This window comes from Ambystoma mexicanum, chromosome 2p (assembly GCF_040938575.1).
Source record: "Ambystoma mexicanum isolate Mex_15411 chromosome 2p, UKY_AmexF1_1, whole genome shotgun sequence".
Taxonomy (NCBI): domain Eukaryota; kingdom Metazoa; phylum Chordata; class Amphibia; order Caudata; family Ambystomatidae; genus Ambystoma; species Ambystoma mexicanum.
The window spans coordinates 88,171,784-88,193,671 of NC_090923.1; the positions used below are offsets into that span (position 1 = coordinate 88,171,784).

Sequence of the window (21,888 nt, forward strand, 5' to 3'; positions counted from 1 at the left end):
ATTGTCTTTAGTATCGGCTTGGACGGTTGTCTCCATTAGTGATTGTAGTTGCGTCCGATACCTCGTTTGTGGGCCCATCAGTGGAGAATGTTGTGTTGTTTCCATTGTTGGAGCACACTTAGACCCACGGTTATACAGAACTAGAGAGTTCCGTGGCTTGCCGGATTCGCGCGCAGTTTGCACTGGGATGTCAAAGTGATTCGAAGAAATAAGCCTGTAGTCTTCACCCAGGTGCCAGAGACGTCACCTTGGGAAAGGTAAGGCTGTTGCCTGCGGAGTATTCAGATATCTGCTATTAAGCAGAAAAGAGCGGCCCATGTATCACTTATGTAGCCCGCGATCGCCGTATAGATATCTGTGAGGATCAAAGGTAGAAACCCGCAGTCTCCACACAGATGTTAACCGTTTAACTTGATTCTATTGATTGTTCATAAAACCGTAATTCAATATATAATCCGCAGTGCCAGTGCAGTGTCTGGGTGGATCAAAGGATAAACCCGCAGTCTCCACATCAGTAACAATGGCTGGACTTAGACGATCCGACCGAACAGCACAGTAATGACAACGTTTCTTTGTTATGAGATCGTTCGATATTGCTCATAAAGCAGCCTGCCTCGGTTACGTACTGGCACAGAAACAAACATGTGGTGTGTGTGTAATGAGTTGCTGTACACTACTCGCATATGGTCGTTTAACGTTGATGTTTGTTGTGAGTGTGTAATACATAGGCAACTTTAGTAGCGGACAGTTAATTGCAAGTGTCTTTCCGGAATTCAGTCGTATTAGATGTACTTCCTTACAAAATTATGTGTGAGCACCTCCAGCGCCAAACTGCCGCACAACAGCCAGTGGGCTTGTCTCCAACGGGCTTAACGCCGCAACGTTGGCTGTATCGCCTTGAAGTAGGTGCTGGAAGTCACGTGACCTCTCACATGCTCGTGGCTTGACCCGCCTCCTCCAGGAAGCGTGATCGGCAAGAGCCTGGCTGGCTCGCAGTGCTGATGCAGGCAAGTTCAAATACAAAACAAACGCTCCTTTACTCCGGCGGAACTCCAGGCGTGTGCAAAATACACCGCTCGGGCGGCTGTATCGCCTTGAAGTAGGTGCTGGAATCCACGTGACCTCTCACGTACTCGTGGCTTGACCCGCTTCCTCCAGGAAGCGTGATCGGCAAGAGCCTGGCTGGCTCGTAGTGCTGATGCAGGCAAGTTCAAATACAAAACAAACGCTCCTTTACTCCGGCGGAACTCCAGGCGTGTGCAAAATACAATAGAGATACAATACCTGGGGGCTTGAGGCTAAGGGCAAGTCTTGCAGTCCTGTTCTGGATGAGTTGCAGAGGGCGGAGAGTAGAAGCAGGCAGATTTAGAAAGAGGCTATTGCAATAGTCCAGCCTAGAGAGAACCAGAGCTCTAGCGATAGTGAGCTTCTGGGGGAAGCAGAGGAAAGGAAGAATACCTCTGAGGAGGAGCAGTTGGTAGTTTGACTTCTTAGAGACGTCAGAGATGTGTGGGGAAAAGGAAAGCGTGGAGTAGAAAATAACCCAGAGATTCTTAGCCTCACAGGTGGGAGCAGGAAGAGGGCCAAGGAAGGCCGGTCAGAGTGTCACTGGAAAGGCAGGTGCAGGATAATGGATTGGCTATGCTGGGGGAATGGAACGGAAAATTGATCTTATTGGGCAAGATTACATGCATGTTAGCGGCGCAATTCATGATCCAAATTCTTTCAAATCTAGTGATGTTTTGTCAGCTAAGAGAAATTCCAGTAATACTTTGAAAAATGTGATCTAACTTACAAAGTGCTACTATATTTGAACAAATTACTGTATGTACTAGAAGAGCAATTACTTGCTGTACTGCAGGGATTTTCTTTAAAACACTAATAATCGAAAATGGGAATATATAACAGTCCTTTATTGATTATCTGAAGAAGGTTTTTGGAATCGGTTTTTTTGCGTTCTGTGACGAATCTAGGAAATGTGCCCCTTCTCCCCAAAGGGGAGCTTCCCCCTCTGTGGCTAGGGACGGGAGCCCACTCCACAAGACCCTCCCCTAGGCATCTGGGAAAATGGGACCTTACTGGGAGAGACTCCCCCTTTGGGGACAAGGACTCCCATCCCCACTGAGGAACTCCCAAGCCATTCAATGTGATGGTATACATGGGGTGAACTGATGTGCAAAACACAACCACCTTTAGAAGATTGGCAGAAGACGGACAAAGTATGCCATTCTCCTCAAAAGTAAATGTGTCACTTTAAGAAAAAAACTCCAATTGACTGCAACGATCTTGAAAACAGAGGCCATGCAGAACTAGGCCGGCTAGAAACGCAACACCTGACTGAGGCAGAGCCGATGAGAGTTGCAGAGACCACAACGTCCAGAACTGCTCTGCGCTATACAGATGCTGAAGCACCAGCGTATACAGGTGGAGAGAAGAAGAGAACCCAGATTCCCATGGTGGTGGAACCACAGACCCTTTGTGATGGGCAGGCCGCCCACGCAACAGCGCGGACACCACCCAGCCGAGAGAGCAGCAACAGGTCTGCATATCAGAAGCGGCAACGGGACGCCGAGGGGAGTGAGAAAAGCATGCTGCCAAGAACGGGATATGAATGGTCTTGAGCGACTGTAGTCCCCCCGGAGACGTTCCCCTGTAAGGGCAGAGGTAACAGGGAGAACGGGAGGCCACAGGGGATTCATTATAAGTCAAAAGGAACTCGTCCCAGTAAAATTGATAAAAATTTTAATATAACATGGAAGAAACTCAACCCTGTGAAAATATAGAATTTATGAACTTGAACTATAATAGTCTGAGAAAGAGGTCATTAAAACTGGGATAAAGTTACCATGTGAAGAGGGGATGAGACACTATTTATTATGGACGAAAGTGTGAGTATAGTTTATGTGAGAGAAAAGACTACAAAGTGAAGGCAAGAGAAGCCTATGAGAAAAAGAACAGAAAAGGTACACCACCTTCACAAAATACAGAAGGCCAAATAACCTGGAACCAAAAACCGACCAAAGTCCAAGGAAGGACTTAAGGAGGACAGTACATAAAGATAAAAGGAAAAACCAAATATAATCTGAGAGAATTGCAAGAGTTGGTACGGAAGGTGACCAGAGACTATTTAGGAACGCTGAAGAAGACCCTTACACCATCAGAGAAAGAAGTCATTCTCCTGACCTTATTTTATTAGGGTCAGTTAGGGTTAGAGTTTGGATGGCCCACTTTGTTATTTTGGACATTTACGGACAACTGAGGAGCACCTCAGTTATTCATAGGTAGGGAATACCCACTAGTGTTAGGGAAAGGTAGGCCTTGTTCCTATTATTTAATAAACATAGATTGGAAATGTCATCACAGTGTCCCTGTCCTCCCCCTGATCCGCCACAGTTCTTTCTAACAAAGTTCTAAGACAGAGGTTAACATTTTAACAACTGTAAATGACGTACACATTTGGGTGTGGGTATAATGTTCGCTTCAATAAAAGGTGACGTTCTCTGGAAGAAGGCTTAGAATCCCATGAGCTATAGGTTAGCAATACAATACAATGAATGCGTGCTAGCATCGTGAAAGTTAGGTTACGTGCTAGTGAAATAAATGCAGCTGGTAAATGTGGAAAAGCTCATACAATGGTCACAAGCTAGTTTGTGTGACCAAGTCGAACAACTTTCATAACTGCACAACTTGAAATCGAGATTTTGAAAATATTCCTCATCCTGTTAAAGTAGCGGTGCAGACATACTCATAAGGGGGCAGGCAGGGGTCATCGTCTGATTTCACTAGAAAAAGTAATCCTTCCTCCTCAGACACTTCCTCACCTTATTGGGTAATAGTATTAAGCAAATACATATTGCCTTTCACTAAACGACAAAACCCTTCAATGCATTGGTTATTATATGTGTAAGCTAAAATTCTTGCAAGGAGAATGTGCAATTGGTGCACACAGGAGTGATTAAACGCATGTCACTTACTTCGCATGCATGTTACCTCGTGTCGGAGTCCATCTTGAGGACCTTGTGCTTGTTCTTCATGCGGTCCCAGGTTTCGTCCAATCGATGGGAAGCCAGATGGACCACCTGGCACCGGATATCCTCTTGTTCGCCGCCACGGCTGACCAGGAGCCTGTAACATTCGATTTCCGCTCTGCCCCCAGCACTAAATAATAACGGGGAGCAACTAGAAGGATCGTCTTTCCTGCCATCGGCAGTTGCTATCACCATGGTCCTCACGCTGGATATGTGATCGCTAATCGTTGCGAGATGGGATATTTTGTTCGAAGACCCGCTGAAAGCTAAAACGTTAACGGTGGTATCTTCACTGCTTGTCACTAAAATATGTATGTGTTCCCCATTGACCCTTAGGCTTCCAGCATGTCTGACACAGGTGATCTCTCGGCCGTGGAGAGAGTCTTTGATGACAGACTGGCCGCTATCGGTTACCGCCCTCTGATAGACAAAGACCTCACTAGACTTAATGTAGGCAAAGGCCTCGCTTGACCTGGTGCTGCTGTAGCTCCAGGAGCGGTGACCTCCGCCGCAGGAAACGCAGTGAAGCTTCTCGTTGGTCTTGGTGCTCCAGAGCACAAAGTCTGTGGACTGAAAGCCCATGACCAGCAGGTCGCATTCTGGTGTGAAGACGAGCTTCTCGATCCAGTCCATGCCCTTACAAGGCTTCTGCTTCCTCAGAACCTTTAGCTGGTCACCTTCAATTTCCAGCTGGCGGTAAGCGCCATCTCTTCCGGTGCTGTACACCACATCCCCCCTGCAGGCCAAGGAAGTTACCCCCAGTTTCCCATGAACTCCAAAGAGAAGCGAGATTGGGTCTTGTATGCAGATGTTGGACGCTGGATGACATGAATTCTTTTTTTCAACTTTGTTTGAATACAAGAGCAAAGAGCCTCTGCGGTCCCCACAGATGATCAGCTGCTGCTTACGCAGAAAGGTCAGGCAGGTGTGCCATCGCTGCCTGCACTGGGGCAATCGATATCGGCCCCTCTCTCTCACCTCTCGGATGTGTCCAGAAGAGCACGACACTTCCAACTGCACCATCACCCCATCAGGGCCAGAGGAGAACAGGCTACAACACTCTGTACCCTGAAACCGGGCTGAGACCCAGGTCAGGCTGTGAACTTTACCCTCGTGGACTTTGATCTCTCCGACATCCTGAACGGATGGGTACATGGCAAATATCTTAACATAGCCCATTATGCTCCCTATAGCGCATACAACAGAGTCATCGGATAGCCGCGCCACATCCAGGAGGCTGTAAGACTGATAGTTGTCATCCTCCAAGACGAGGGTCCAGTCTCGAGACAGCACATCATAGGTGTAAATGCTGCCAGCATCAGTCATTATAAGAAGACACGTGGCATCAATCAGCTTCAACGCTTTCGGGGACCCCTTCATGCAGCAGGCCTTCAGATCCAGCTGAGTGAGCGCGGCTGCAATGTGCGCCCCGCCTTTCAGATGCCAAAGACGGATCCCCGCGTCTGCTCCGCCGGTGGCCACCCAGCCACGTCCCTCGTGCACCGCGACAGCTCTTATCCCACGCCCTTTATGGCCTTTGAACGTGTGCGTGATGTCCCCCGCGTAGCTCCACACGATGCAGGCGGAATCCTCGCCGATGCTGAGCAGGCACTCATGGAGCAGCCTGACGGACCAGACCCTGGACTGGTGGCCGTATAGCACAAGCAGGCACTGGACGGGAGCCCCGGGCGCCTGCAGGTCGCCCACGTCCCACAGCCGGAGACTTCTGTCATCCGAAGCCGATGCCAAGAGGCCTTTGCTCTCCAGGTAGTCAATGCTGAAAATGACCCCCTGGTGTCCATCGATTCGCTTCTGCGGTCTGATCGTCCCATCTCCGCCCAAGGGATCGCTCATACGCCAGATGACAAGCTGGTTAAACACTGTCCCTGCTACCAGAAGCAGCTCCTTCCAGGCGCTCCCGACAAAATGCGCAGAATACAAGATACACTTCTCTGCGCAGTGCACTTCTTGGAGAGTCTGACGGGTGGTGTAGTCGTAAAGGGCCACAGAGTTGTGTCCAAGTGCAAGGGCAAGAAGGGAGGCCGGTTCCATACCAGCTTTCAGCCACTGCAGATCCCAGATCCAGTCATGCGCCTCCCAGAACCCAGAGACTTCGCTGAGCCACACATCGTCGTCCTCATCGGTGCGCAGCCCGAGGACGATAAGACCTTTCCCTCCGAACACAGCCACAAGGATGCCATCTGCTCCGGTGGGCAATAGTCCACAAGGTTTAATCCCGTGGATGCGATGATTTCCAAGCACGGTCCGCGAATGTCTCCTGGCGCTCTTCTGTTCATGCGTTAAACTGTAAACCGTCACAACGGACCCTTCGCCTAAAAAAAGAAAAAGATAGAAGGCAAAGTTACATTAGGGACAAATAAGGACAATAAAACACATATGTTTAGCAAAATATATATGAGGCAGAATGATTAAATTAGTCCTGCTTTACGATCCATGAAAAAGGAAATTAGCCAGACACGTTTTATTGCATTGCTGTGGTACATAAACCTGCGAGAGCTTCAATGCACTTTCTACAGTGACTCTCTTGCACAATAACCGTAAGGGGGCCAGCAGTGTATACGTATCTGCATATCAAGACCAGTTATCAGCAGACACGGATAAATGTTTTGCATAATGCAAGCATCACTCTTTCTTAAACGACGTTCAGTTTCAGAGCGATGTTAATGTTGCAAATGCACCCGCCATGCAAATGACCAGAATTGGCGGTGGGGGGCCCGCACAGTGTAGGTCTACACGTAACGGCTCCCCGCCGCAAAATTACACATGGAGCAAAATGAGCTCCTGGCGTAGATTTTAAAAGGGACCACCAAAATAGCAGGGCTTAAAAGACCTCAGTTAAGGAGAACTGTTATGATTCATTACAATCAAGCACAGATCTACGTGTGCAGCCAACACATTGGTCACCAGAGGGCAGCAATGATCCGCAGAAAACACGTCTTCTATAAAGTCGTCCTTTTTTTAGTGGGCCAGACGAGCAAACTATACTTTGAAAACTTGGGATTATGTGCTGCGAAAAGCAGCGTGAAATTGTGTTTGTTTTGGTGTTTTGTATAGTGCTAACATCATGTCACCTTCCAGTTGCTCCAGTGTGCTTTGTAGTAATACAACATGCTAACATCCTCGTATCCTCCCCATGCTTCTTTTGTTTCTTACAGCAGAGTATGGTGTAGAAACCACTGGCAGGGGCATAGTACCACATTCCACCGACAAACCTAGGCGCTCTGAAATTACCATGGTGGTGGTTTGTCACAGTATAAAAGCCTATTCACGTAAATAGATGGCTGCAAAATGCAAGGTCTTCGAGAACACCCTGGCTTTTTCAACAGGTCGCCATGTTGCCGAAGCTGTGGAGGGAGGGGTCATCTCCCAGCGCCCCGTCCACCCCGATAGTCTCCTTTTAGGGTTCACCTGCCCACCCATGCCAGGCTGGCTGCCTGCAGTGTGATGTGGCGTTGCGTTAGATAATCATGTCACTTTCCTATCTGCTCCCTATGCCCTGGCACTTCCCATCTTATAAGGGACTGAAAGGTAAATTTGCCAGACAGTCTAGAATTGGAAGCATAGGGGCCTTGATCTGTAGAGAAAGTGGCATGCAGGTTTGGGTGTAGGGCACAGGGCCGAAGGCACGATTTTCTTGTTTCTTGCGATTTATAATTTATTTTATCTTCATCAGTAATTGGCTCTATGGAAAAAATTCACAAGCAAGCTATTTATCTATTACGTGCCTGAATCGAAAGACATCAAGGCGCGGGACAAGAACACAGACAACCAAGGCATAGTAGAGTGAAATAGATATGAATGGGACTATTCCTAATCAAATAAGGTAGTCTGTGAGGGTTTTCCTGGCGTAGTGCTGGAGGGAGGGCGTTGCAGGCTTTCGCTGCAATGAGTGCCAAGGATCTTCCATTTCCGCGGGTGCGTATGAATTTGGGGCTTGCCAGACGGCCGCTATTGATGGATCTAAGCGTTCTACGGGGGCAGTCGTTTTAGAGTTTTTCCTTCAAATATGAGGGGGAAAATGCTCCTGTGCACCAAGGTAAGAGTTTTTAAGCAAATTCTCAAGTTTACTGGGAGCCAGTGGAGGGTTTGCCTATGTTCCGTGATATGTTCACCACGGCTCACATTTTTTATGATGGGGAATTGCGTTATTCTGCACCATCTGTAGCTTTGCGGTATTGCCTTTGGTCGCACCACCCAGGAGTGTATTGCAGTGGTTAAACCGGGAGAGCATGGTTGCTCTAGCCTAGGTTTCACAGTGTTTTCACAGAAACAAAAGGTTTGACTTGTCTTAGCAATTCCAGATAATAACTCAAGGTCTTCACCATGTGATTAACCTGGGAGTCAGAGCTCATAGAAGAATCTAGATGGGTCCCCAAGATTTTTACATTACTCACGGTAGGAATGGTGCAGTTGTCAATCTCAAAGTTGGCCTAACGTGTGTCTAGTTTAGGTCAGGCGTGTTGGGGGCCGAAAAGCAGGAGCTCAGTCTTTGCGTTAGTCAAACACATGAAATGTGTGGTCATCCATTCCTTGACCTTGTGATAGGTGGTATTAAATTTGGAGGAGTCATGGTCGTAATCGCCATCCATGGTCAGAGAGAGTTGAGCATCATCTGCATAGTTTGAGAATGGAGCGCTTGTCCCAACCAGTAAAATCGCACAGTGGCTTTGTGTGCATGATGAAGTGCCGGCGACAGACAGGCCCCCTGGGAGGCCCTGCAGCTGATGGTGGCAGGGTCAGAATGGTAATCGCTCCAGTGCACGATCAAGGATCTATCAGTTAAAAGAATTGGATCCATGATGTTGCCTGATGTGAACATCTGCCAACCTTTTCAAGTGATTGGAGGATGCTGCGGCTGACAGATCCAACAGCACCAAGAGACCACACTTGTGATAGACCATGTCTAGAATGTTGGCCTGAGGTCTAAAATGGCACTCTCGGTGCTGTGGTGGGATAAACACATAGTGACAGTGAACTAGTATTAGTATTTCATACAATCCCTTTGAGAAACAAACTGTTGAAATCATCTGGGTGAAGAGGTGGGGAGTTGATAGGAGTTTGAATCATGAAGAGGTAGAGGACGGCTAGGCATTTCACAGAGTCTGAAGTGAGGGGCCCAGACAGTAAGGTTGGCAAGTAACATCATAAAATTAAGCAATAGGACCCATGATGGACGGACATTACCGGTCTGGTAATGCCCCGGGGTAAGTTACAAGCCAGAGTGAAGCGAGTGCTTTAACGTAAGCCCTGGGGCATTACCAGACTGGTAAGGCCCCCCCCTCAGAGAGTTATATTGCTATTAGCACCCCGGTAGAACTGTATTATTATCGAGTTGAAAAACGACATGTAAAGCGTTTCTCAACTCGAGAAAAAAACGCTAAATAAATGGCCACCATGGAAAGGGAGAAGGGACTACATGTAGTCTCTTCTCCCTTTCCATGGTGGCCATTTGCGAGGCTGAGATGCAACGAGAACATTACTGTTCCCGGAGCCAATGAAGGACAATGCAGCACAAGCTAAGTGGGGAGGGCTTAAATATGAGGAAAAGTGGGGGTGGGGGTAGAGGGAAGGCAGTGCAGGCAAACACTTAACCGATTCCCGGTGAGGGAAGATGGTGGCCTTCCGCTCCGAGGAGGTACGTAGCAGGGTCTTTCCCTGTATGGTAAGGACCCCGTTCTGAGCCTCCTCATTGGCTGGGAGGCCACCAACTTCCCCCCCTCGCCTGGCAGTAATTTTAATTAATCAATATGAAATTGCAGTGATAGTTAATTTGACTCGCATAACGATTTTAGCCAAATATATATCTAGAAAAGGATCTATCCTATTCTATGGGATTTCTCCCACTTAGGAGGGTCTACATACATGCTTTAGCTCACTGCACCCTTCACAGAGGAGAAATATCTATTTGCATATCAGTCTTGGTCCCACCCACATGGGCAGTCCAGCACAGAAATGCTAGGCAATTCTCCTCTGAACAAGAGTACCATCAGCAACTCCAGACATTTGATTTCGACCTTGTTGGGTCTCTTCAGTGAGGTGAAGCAGAGCATCTCTACGGAACAGTGAGCAAGGGGTCCACGTCTAGAATATCCTGCGTTACACTTGGGGTGAAACACCACGTTTTTTTTAGTTTTTAAAAAAAACTTTCAATCACAGTTTACATGGCAATAGTGACATTCACAGCAGTGTACATTCCATTCAATGTTCTGAATAACCGTTCTAGTCATGGTCCATCATTTGTCTGTGATTGTGCAATTATGTGATCCAGTCCAACTTTTACTTCTAACTTCTTTGAACCTTTTGTGCCTGTTCCCAGTTATCCCATAGTTTGTTTTGTTTACCCGGGGTGAAATCTTGGTTATGTGTTATTGGAGTAAAAGGTCCAAGGCCTGGTGTTATGTGGCACCTTCCGAGTGCTCTATCCCATCCTCTAAGTGATAATTTAGTGGCTTCCAGTAGCTGGCCCTCTGGTTCTTGGTCGTAGCGCATGTAAAGATCCCAGGGGGATGTAGATCACCCCTTGTTCAATTCCCATCCAGCTATTAATGTCATCACCCCATCCATTTGAACATTGGTGCAATTTGGGCGGCCAGAATACACCTTTTGATATCGGGTACCCCCAGTCCTCCCAAACTTGGTGGTCTAGTTAGCACATTCTTTTGTATCCTGTGTTTTTTCCGGTGCCACACAAAAGCGGTTAATTCTTTCTGTGGCATCTTACCCATTTTGAGGGGGGATGTTCACCGGGAGCGAGCCCACCACATATAACAGGCGGGGCAAGAGGGTCATTTTAAGTGCTGCTATGCGTGCAAACCAGGATAGTTCCTGGTTGTCCCAACTGTGTAGGTCTTCCCTCAGTTGCTTCCATAGGGGAGTTATATTTGCCCCATATAAGCCTTTGTAATCTGTTGTAGTCATAAGGATTCTATTGCCCCGGTTTACCAGGTTATCGGATATAATGCTCTCAGTTTGTCGATGTCCCCCCTCTTCTTCCGTTATATTTAGTGCCTTGGACTTGGTGTAATTTATGGTGACGCCTGATACCTTGGAGAATTTGTGCAACCTTTCAAGTGCTTTCGGCAGTGTGTTCGCAGAGTCCCCAAGAAATAGGAGCAGGTCGTCCGCATATAAAGCTATCTTGTGCATTATCTTTCCCCAGGTCACTCCCCTCACCTCTTGGTCCCGTCTTATTATTTCAGCTATGGGTTCCATCGCCATGACGAATATTAGGAGGGATAGGCGACATCCCTGTCGTGTGCCACTCTGTATTTTTATTTTGGACGTGTTTCTCCCGTTGACCATAAAGGTCGTAGATGGGAGTTGGAAGTTCGCCACAACCATCTTAATGAAGATGGGGTCACAGCCAAACTTCTCCAGGACCAGCTTCAGGTATGTCCAATATAGACGGTCAAAGACGCGTCGTGAAGCAATGGACATTTTTTGCCTTGACCTGGTTCCTAGATCTATGATATCCACCGCTCGCCTTATCTTGCATGTGTCTCCTTACGATAAAGCCTGCTTGGTCCTCATGGATTATTTTGGGTAATTCCTTCATCAATGTGGTTGCGATAACTTTGGCGTAAAGTTTGGCATCCGTGTTCCGCAATGAAATGGGTTGGTAGCTGGTGCAATCTGTGGGGTCTTTGCCCTGTTTAAGTATTAGAACTGTAACCAAGTTTCCCCATGTCGGGGGTGACCAAGCCACTATCCCTAATGTGGTTAAAGAGTTTGGTTAATGGACCCAGTAGTTGGTTACGAAACGTTTTATAATATTCGTTCCATAATCCCTCCGGGCTCCGGTTAGGGGATACATTTGTGATGTTTTGACTTATTTCCTGAGCGGTTATGTGGGCCTGCAGGGTGTCATTGTCCTACTTAGTGATTTGGGGCAGGGTGAATTTTGACATATCGTTTTTCTGTGTGTTTTGGTGGAGGTCTTTTTTTAACAGTTCCAGGTGCAATGTTTCCATTATTTCTAGTTTCCCCTCCTCTGATGTACATGGTTCCCCCTTTCCATTCTTAAGCTGCGCAATGTAATTCCGAGATCTCCGTTTACGTAATTTAGCGGCTAGGAATTTGTTGGCCTTCCCCCCTTGAACATAATTTGTCTGTTTGGTGTGTCGTACAGACTGTGCCATCCGGTCAGCTACATGGGCTTCTTAACTGGGCTCTCGCTTTCTGGAGTACTCTCAAAGATTTTTGTGTTCATCTGGATTTGTGGTATGACTCCGCCTCCTGTAGTTCCGTCTCTAGTTTTTTTTTTTAATGAGGCCTCTTTTTCGGATGTACCTCGAGGCCTGGGATATGAATTCCCCTCGGACTACTGCTTTTCCAGCATTCTAGATTGTACCGCAATCGGTTTCTCCCTTGTCAATGATCTGAAAATAGGTATTTATTGCTTTCTCCATTTGTGCCTTTAGTGCAATATCTCAATATAATTTCGTTCAGTCTCCAGTTTTTGCGAGTTTTATTTGTGTCTTTCACTATTGCGATTTGCACTAGGACTGGAGCGTGATCGATGAGATATTGCACTCCTATTTGTACTTTTCCCACCTGGGGGATCAGTGTGGCTGAGACCAGAATCTTATCGATTCTTGAGTATCCTCTGTGGGCATCTGAATAATGGGTGAATTATTTTCCTTGTACGTGCTAGAATCTACACGTTTCCTACCCCCAGTTCCCTAAAGAGCTTCCCTAGCGCTTGTCTATTTCTCAAGTCTTCAGCTGTGGGCAGCAGCGATTTGTCCAAGGCAGGGTCTATGACACAGTTAAAGTCTGCACCAATCACCACTTGGCCTTCGCATCAGCCCCCTTATTTCTGAAGGATTTCCCCTAGATATAGGTCTTGTTTTTTGTTTGGGGCATATATTGCTATCCTTGTCTACATCTGCTCATCTAGCATGCCTTTGAGGAGTAGATATCTGCCTTCTTTGTCTCTGTGTAGCGCCAGTTTCTTAAATGCCACCTCGGCTCCCATAAGTATGGCCTCGCCTTTAGTCTTTCCCCACCCCACCCACACGAAGCATAGTATTGTCTCGGGAATGCTTTATTGGCCATCCTCTTTTCATCTTCGGGAGTAGGTGTGTTTCCTACAGGAGGACTGCTTGGAGGTCAATTAGTATGGTCAAAATGGAGAGCCTCTTAATTGGCGAGTTAATGCCCTGTACATTTCGGAATATGATGTTCAAATCAGCCATATGTCTCGTGCCTGCGTATTCCTGGATGCTCACTAGGTCTCTCCCAGCTGTTCAAGTTACACTTCATCCCATTTAGCGGACCATGTCTTAAAACTTTCCTCTTTAACTGAACTTCAACTGTAACTTTAACTTTCCCTCCTTCCCCGCCTCCCACGATTCCCTATCCATTGGAACAAGGTTACTTGGAACCTTCCCAGAGTCCCTCTCGGGGCGTTGGGTCTCGCATCCACTCCATCTTCCCTCCTGCAGGACATTCCCATATCCTGCATTGGGTTCCAACATTGCTTCCTCCCTCCTCCCCGACGGACTTGCTCCTTTCTTATCCCCTTCATTTCAACTTCCTCTCCCCTCTGTGTCCCCTAGGCAGCCCACATTCGACAATGTCTTACGTGCTTTTCCGCCTGTGTTTCATTTCAGTCGTGGGCCATTTAGAGTAAGATCTTTGCTTCCCCTCCTGTTGGTGCTGGAAGACCATTCCCCTTGCCTGGACCGCTCCCCATTCTGGTTACGGTTTGGGTCCCGTTCAAATTGGGTGCTCATTCCTCGAGCTGTAGTAGGGCAATGTTGTCTTCCTCCATGCTTCTACCGGGGTCTGTTTCAGCTGTCAACCCCTCAGCTTGTTGTTCTTCTAGTGGTTGCTGCATCCAGCAGTGCTCCAATTGTCCCACTCATGACTTGTTGGTGCCCTTAGATTTCAATGGGGTGTTCCTGGATTTAACCCCTGGCATTTGTGTCTGCGTTTTGGCACCCTTGTCGGGTGGGCTGTCAGGGAGGGGGGTGGGAGGGGGGGAAGCACGTGCCTCCTGGTGGGTTCCCAGTAGCTCAGCCCACCTCTGCTGTCCGGAGAATTGGGGGGCGCAGGTATTGCTCAGGGTAGCTCTTATCGGAAATGTTATGAGGGGGTTCCAGGAGACACTTCCATGTAGGGTATATCCCCTCTGGGAGGGATTTATGGTGCTTCTTCGGTCACCTGGGTTATGATACCCTTGAGGTTGGTGGTCTCGTGGGTCAACTGTCGTTCTGCCTTGACCGTTCCCCCTGCGGGTTGCACTCTACTTTAATAGTTCTTGTGGGCGGGCTGCCCTATTACTACGTGCCACCCCCCCTTTTCGGGTGTTCATGGGAGTGGGGCTGATCCCACCATCTGGATCATGCGACTGGGCACGAGTGCTGTAGTGCTCTGGCTTCCGCCTATTGCTCTGCTTAACGCTTCGCTTCTCCAGCGATATGGGTACAAACCATTTACTGTGTCCAAAGTGTAAAGCTCAGAATTGCGAATAAGTGTATGGGGGCTGCCCTACCTCCTCCACTGAGTGTAGTGATACGTGCTGTTCCCAGCTCAGAGCACTGTTGTCTCACGTACCTTGGTGTAGTGGTGCCGTCCGGGAGCCGTACCGCTCGACTCCCAAGAGGCCCTACTTCAGATGGAGTCCACGGGCGGACTTGTATGGGGTTGCAGGTTGCGGTTTCCCGCTCGTGGGTGCTCCATTGAGTTCCAGCTGGGGCGGCCAAGACACCCTTCCGTGCCAGTTCTAATTCTTGGATGGGGCACTCTTTAGGTTGTGGGGGAGGGGGGGGATTAGTGAGGAGTTGGAACCACCCCCACTGTGTCTCCGCTTCCTCCAACAGCCACTTTCCCTTTTGGATTTGCCCTTTTTGTGGGACGTCCATTCCGCTCAACTCCTCTGGGGGTAGGGTGAGGAGAGTCTCCGCTCGGGCCTCTGGCACCAGTCCCTGTCCGCTCCAAGAGCCTGGGGGTGCGGATGCCTTCCTTACGTTCTTTGTTTCTGCTGCCAAAACGTGTTAGGGACACCGCAGGGTTTCACCAATATCTTCTCCTCCCTGCACGTCCGTTAAACCAACTGCTCTGCAGTGGTGCGCAGCATAGACCTTCCAACACACTTTACAGGGACGAATTTGCTGGGGTGTATTGGATATTTGCTGCTAATATCTCCTTTAGTTTCCTGCCCGGGCGGAGCTCAGAGGTTGTGCAGCCTCAGTGACTGGTGGCCATCTTGGAATCCTCGAAACCCAAGTTTTAAGAACCAAGCAAGGATGTGGTAACCCCTCTACTGAGAACGAACATGGATCAAATGCCCTGATCTATGTAATTCCTTCCACTCAAGATGGTATAAAACCACGTTTTAGCTCACGGTATGCTTCACAGAGATGAAATATCCATTTGCACATCAATATGGTCCCACCTAGAATATTGAGCCAGGCAAACCACATCACTCAAGCACCAATGCAGTGGAACGCAGTCCCCGAAAAACTTTGGAATCACTATTATTGCTCTCTTTATGCACCTATCTTCATGGATAGACCTCCTCCGGATATGCCTATTGCTGACATTGTTACTCTTGCCTTTGATCAGGAGGATATCCGGCATTACATTTCTAAACTAAGCTCATCTAGAGCTCCAGGACCTGATGGCCTGAGTAATGTCATGCTCAAGACTTCCCCTGAAGTTTGGGCTAAAATTCTTCAAACCATATTTGACCAAGTAATAACATCCCAAACTAATCCACCTTCCAGGCGGAAGTAATTGTTCGGATCTTCAAAAAAGAAGATCGTCAATCACCAGCTAATTACCGGGCGATCACCCTTCTCAATGCCCCGGGCAAATTATTTGCACAGCTCATCTTGAGAGATTCAACCATTCGGCGATAACACAGAATTTACAAGACCCTTTCCAAACTAGTTTCAACCCAGGTTTGGGAACCGCTGTTAACCTACTATCAGTGCCATCAAAATGCATAGGCTCCAGATGAAGCAACAAATCTACATGGCCTTCATTGACTTTAAGACTACCCTTGACTCCATATCGAGAGAATTATTGGCAACTAAACTCAATAATGCAGCCTGCCATCATTCAATTCAAACTCTGATTCGTCAACTGCACCCTGACACAACAGTGAAAATTCGCCTAACCTTGGATTGTAAACTATCCTCTCCCATATCGACTTCAGAGGCTTAAAGCAAGAGTGCATTTTGGCATCATTATTTAACTTCTTCGTTTCTGACATTAGACAGAATCTCACTGACGTTGTGTCTGATCCCCTTAAGCCAGAACAGCAGGCCATACCATGGCTATTTTATGCATATGACCTGTTTTTTTTTGTCTAAGACCCCAGAAGATCTGCAAAATCTACTGACTGCCCTAGAAAAAAACGCTGGCGACAATTTCTTATCGGTCAATCGAGACAAAACGAAGGTTTTACACTGGGAAAGAGACAAAATGAAAAGTGTTCCTACAAATGGTTCCTGTACGGAACACGACTGCAAGTAGTCCATGAGTTTCGCTAATTGGGCATAAATATGAACCACCATAGCTCTGACCTTCCTTATGTCACAGAGCATAAGAGGAAAATGACAACAGCGATTGTGCAAACTCGCATTATCCACGCCAAATATCGAAAATGTTCTTGTCTGGCGACACTAAAATTGTATAATCAGAAGGTAGTGCTCACAGTCCTGTATGGCGCAAAGACCAAAATGTGGAGACCTGAATCATTCTGGCTTTGACTAGAAGGGATGTTTTGGAAGCGCGTTCTTTACCTGGCTCCAACTCAACTTATGTGTATCATCAGACATGAACTAGACCTACGTTCCCTCTATAGTTAATATGCTTTATGCTTGAAAATTATGTTCCCTATACAGGAAATGCCTGCTATCCACCAACTCAAAATCCTTATTAAAATGTACTGTCTATTTAACATCCTCCAAACATCACTTTATAGCAAAATGGAGACAACGGACCATGAATATCATGGATCTAGCACCCATCTGGTCTCCTACTAAAGAATCGGACATGTGCCAAACAGAAACTTTGGCAGTATGATTGGATCCACACCCGACAATTCTGCATATCATATGTAGATTTAAAAAACAATCCATTTACACTGAAAAAGTATCGCGTACCTGAATCTTACTTAGCCAGGTTTCCATCGCCTACCTACAGAAGTGCTTTTTTACGATTCCGATTTAACCTTTGGAGAACAAAAGATGTTTTGGCCAAGTTTAAACTCATCTCTAAATCTGAAAATGTATGAACATTCTGCAAAAAAGCAAAACAATCTGAAACTCTAAAGCATTTATTGACAATTGTCCTATGCCTATAGGTAAGCAAACCTTATATCTAAAAAGGCACTTCAAAGATCTTACGATCGTTACACCCGAGATATTGTGGCATGACATATTTCAAACTCTATCGCTGGATATAACCCAAAGTGACTACCCACACCGCCGAGTGTATATCTGAAACCTGGAAGCTATTACAAATTCTACTTTTATGTCAGAACAGACTAGACATTCCATCATGTGTATATGAATTAGCGTGACGTCTTATGAATTTTTATCTAAACATTTTATATTGCGGTTTAAAACATATTTTTGTATCACTGCAAAATTTTGAAAGTAACATGAATTGAAAGGTTGATATTCTTATTCAACCATAACAACATTAATGGTGTCAATTTGAAATCGTTCGTAATGGCCTTTAGATTTGATATTAATGTGCTAGAGGGTAAGTGGCTATAGACCTCATCTTCAGGTTCGGTGTGGGTCTGCCCACACCGATGGAACTGCATACTGCTGTATAAGGTGCAGCAGCCCTCCAGACTTTTCCTTTGCAGTTGGTGAGCAGGTGCAAGAGAATCTAGGTCACGTGGCATCAGCCCTGCCCACCGTCAATCATTGCTAAACTGTTGATGCCTTCCTGTTCTTAGACCTGCTTCTTCCTTTCTGCTCTTAACTCTTAGGTCAAGGACATCTCTCGCCGGGCGTCCGAAGTGAAGGGCAGACGAAGAAAAGGCAATTCCTGTTTGAACCGGGAGGACCCAGGAACCGAACCCCTGCTCAGACAACAGGTAAGCGCACGTCAAAATGTATTTTCTCTGTCTGTCCCCACAGGCCATCCCCACCATCATCGGGCAATGCCATCACCCCTCCTCTAAGGGATGGATTCCGCAACACAGAAACCTCACCCACATCAGCCTCAAGGCCATCAGCATCTGCTCACCATCCACAACACAGAAGTTAATGCTAGCCAATGTCCGCTCAGCTATCACCCATGCAGCAGACATCAACAACCTCATCACTGCACAACCTTGACGCCATCTTCATCAATGAGACCTGGCTGACACCCAGCTCCACCCACATCCTAGACGTCCTTGTCCCCGACAACATGCAACACAGAGACCAGCCGAACAAGACAGGCAGAGTATTCGCAGTCGTCCACAAGAACTTGTGGCCCTGCACCAGACTTCACATCAACAACATTGGCTCCTTCCAAGTCCTCTCCTGCCACTTCCCGCTCTCCCCAATGGACACAGTCACCCCACGCATGGCAACATCTTCAGAGGCGAATTCAACTTCCCAGGCAACACCGCCACCAAACCAATGAAGGAAGCTTTCCTCTGCCTTCTCAACACCCTCAGCCTCACACAGCACACGAAAGACCCAACGCAAAAGAAAGGTAGCATCCTCAACCTAATCATCACTATACTGCCTTCCCTCCACTACAGATCTCCTCTCCCGTGCCATTACCTTCCTGCACACAACCACAGCCACAGCCGAGCACTGGACAACACATCAGACAAACCTTCAAGACATTCAAGAACTTCCCAGTGGAAGCCCTGACAGATTACCTTGCCAACCTCCACCCTCACATGGACCAAACACCCACAACCAAACTGCGACTCTACTGGAAGCACTCAATGCCACCCTCTCAGCCTCCATAGACCAACACGTACCTCTGAAACAACACACCTGCAAACCGAAACCATCATCACCCTGGTACACGCACAAAGTCAACCTCAGCAAAAGAGTCATCAGGAAAAGAGAGAAACCCTGGTGCTGCCCCAAAACAACATCCGACCTGGTGCCAGGAACTCCAAGCAACCTACCGACAACGGATCAACACAGCATAATGCCTCCTACTATCAGAACACCATAGCAGAAGCTGGCAACAAAAGCAGAGCCCTCTTCAAAGCAGTCAAGCATTGCATCAACCCACTATGCAACCCTCTCATACCACACTCCAACGAAAAATCCAATCAACAAAATCAGCAATATTCGCCAGCACAAGACACCAGCTGTGCACCCACAGACCCACCTCACAGCCCTCCTCGCAAAATCTCCATATCCTTGACAACATTCAAGACACGCTTTAGAGAGGACGTGGTAGAAACCCGGGCCACCCTCAAAGCCACATTGTATATAGAGGACATCCTCCCAGCATCCATCCTCAAGACCCTCCCCGCAGAAGCTCTTCTTCCCTACCTGGAGATCATAAACAGATCCCCAACTCAAGGTACCTTCCCATCGACCCTAAAGACAGGACAAATCCTCCCTCTACTAAAGAAACCCACTCTGGATCCAGACAACTTAGGCAACCATCGCCCAGCTTTTCAACTTAGGTAAGATCGAGAAAGTGGTAACCGCACAACTGCAACAACACATCGACACCAACAATCTCCCCCAAACCTACCAATCTTGGTTCAGACCCAGATGCAGCAAAGAGATGGCAACCGTACAGGTGGTTGACTGGGCCCTCAACATCCTTGACACTGGCCACCCCTACCTCCTGGTTCTACTCAACCTTACATCAGCACATGGGAATCAGCAACCTTGTCTTACGCTGGTTCAAGTCCTACCACGCCAACCGCCAGCAGTTTGTTCAGATGGACCCCTCTAGATCGCCATCCTCTTACCAGTGATCTTAATCTATACATGGAGCCGCTGGGAGCCCTCCTAGCCACACGCAACATTCACATCCACCAATACGCTGAGGACACACAGCTATACCTCAAGATCGACTCCATCAAGGACATCCACAGGCTCAAAACTTGCCTCTCGCTGATCCAGTCTTGGTTGTCCAGTGCATACTTGATGCTCAACCCCTCCAAGACCGAATTCCTACTCCTCACCAACAACACCGAACACCCAGACATACAGACCTGACTATCAATCATGACCCTTGAGGGCATCACACCCGAGCTCACCTCCTGCGCCAGGTCCCTCAGGTACCACACTGACAAACACCTCTCCTCAAGACACACGTAGCTAAGAAAACGAAACAGCTGGGTATCAGCTCTCCCTCCTGCGGGAAAAACAAAGCCAATCCTCCCTCCGGACAGCTTTAGATCCACCATTCAAGCACTGGTACTATCCCACCTGGATGGGAGAAATGCCCTCCTCGAAGGCCTCCAGTCCTTCCTCATGCCCCGATAAGAGTCCTACATGTGGCCACACTCCTCATCATGGGTCTACGCAGATACACGCCCATCACCAGAAGCCAGGACACGTGCAGACTTGAAATCTGCTGCTGCAAAAAGGAAAAGGACCAGAAAACAAAGCTTCTCTGCCTACCCCCAAAGACTATGGAACCTCCTCCATGTCAGCATCAGACTTTCTCCCACGCTCTTAAGACCCACCTCTTCAAGGAGTCTCTCCTCCTCAACACCTAAGCCATCACATCGCGCCTGCACCACGTGTCCTGCTAGGCGCTGTCCGCCTGCTCATCGCCACCACCCTGTACAGCTGTACCCCTCCTCTGTGTCCCTCTGTATCCTACCCCCCGCTGTATATCTGTTCTGTTATTACCTCTGAAAGGCACTCCAGCTCCGTTGCTTCTCGAAGCTAGCTACGCGCTCAATAAATACAACAATAATATTAATAAAAAGGTAGTGGATGCTGGACTGAGGTACCAGAACGACAAAATCTGCAACATCCGACCTATGGTCTTGTTAGTTAGAGACAGGATCACATGAACATCTTACTGACAAGACAGAGCATGAGATTCCTGCAAGTACAAATGACTAAACCTACATTCCAGCCGCTCTGTGATCCAAGGCGATCATGTAATCTAAAGAAACTATGGAAGGTTCCAAGGCATTCCAAATTAAAGTCAGATTTGTACGTCCAACAGCTTGGTCATGGGTGCTGTGCCTGGCGCCCTGCCTGTGGGGAGGCTGCTAGGGCACCCAGAAAAGAAATAGGCTGAGCAAGGTCCATAATGTATACTATCAGGCATTGCATAGTGTAGCTACTGACTGCACAGCGCTTTGGGCCATGTATGAGGTGGAGTGATTAGTGAGACAGTGGGAGGAGAGTAAGGTTGCAGTTGCTACAATGGAGCTGTGATGCTGATGGCAGAAAATTTTCTCAGCACACAGTTTTATGTCTATGTATAAGGAATGGGTGGTGGAGGAGATGTTTTGCACAGTCAGATCGCAGAAAATCGGGAATTAGATGCAAGGCTCAATCTTAGGGAAGTGTAGTCACTCAACTTTAGCTGGAGAGGCAAGGATGGACATCATGACAAGAGAAAACAGTCAACAAGCCCACAGGAGCAGTATCACAATCCCTTCAAAGGCATAACATATGTAGTGCTCCAAGGAGGTTTGCACCCCAACTAGTCGCCTAAATCGATGACTGCTTGTTGTCTCTACGACATCCCTCGCCTAGAGGCTGGAAGGAAAGGCGTTGGGAGAAGTAGAATTTTGCTCCATGGGTCAGTGAAGTATAGTCAGTAGATTTGTTCCTTACTCAATAAATAACCTTAACTTCCAAACATTGCCCAGAATAAGCTGTGCTGCTAGCGGTGTTGTGCTTTTAGTGGAAACGGCTGCATGCAGTGA

At 47.6% G+C, this 21,888-nt stretch overlaps 1 protein-coding gene across 2 annotated transcripts in view; it reads right to left on the reverse strand.

The window, feature by feature from the left end:
* Positions 1-21,888, reverse strand: part of WDR6 (WD repeat domain 6) — a 202,227-nt gene that overhangs the window by 112,208 nt on the left and 68,131 nt on the right. For both annotated transcript variants that reach the window (XM_069643315.1, XM_069643316.1), the window contains exon 3: positions 3,991-6,361. In XM_069643315.1, the coding sequence (XP_069499416.1) occupies positions 3,991-6,361 (2,371 nt within the window). The remainder of the gene's footprint in view (positions 1-3,990; positions 6,362-21,888) is intronic.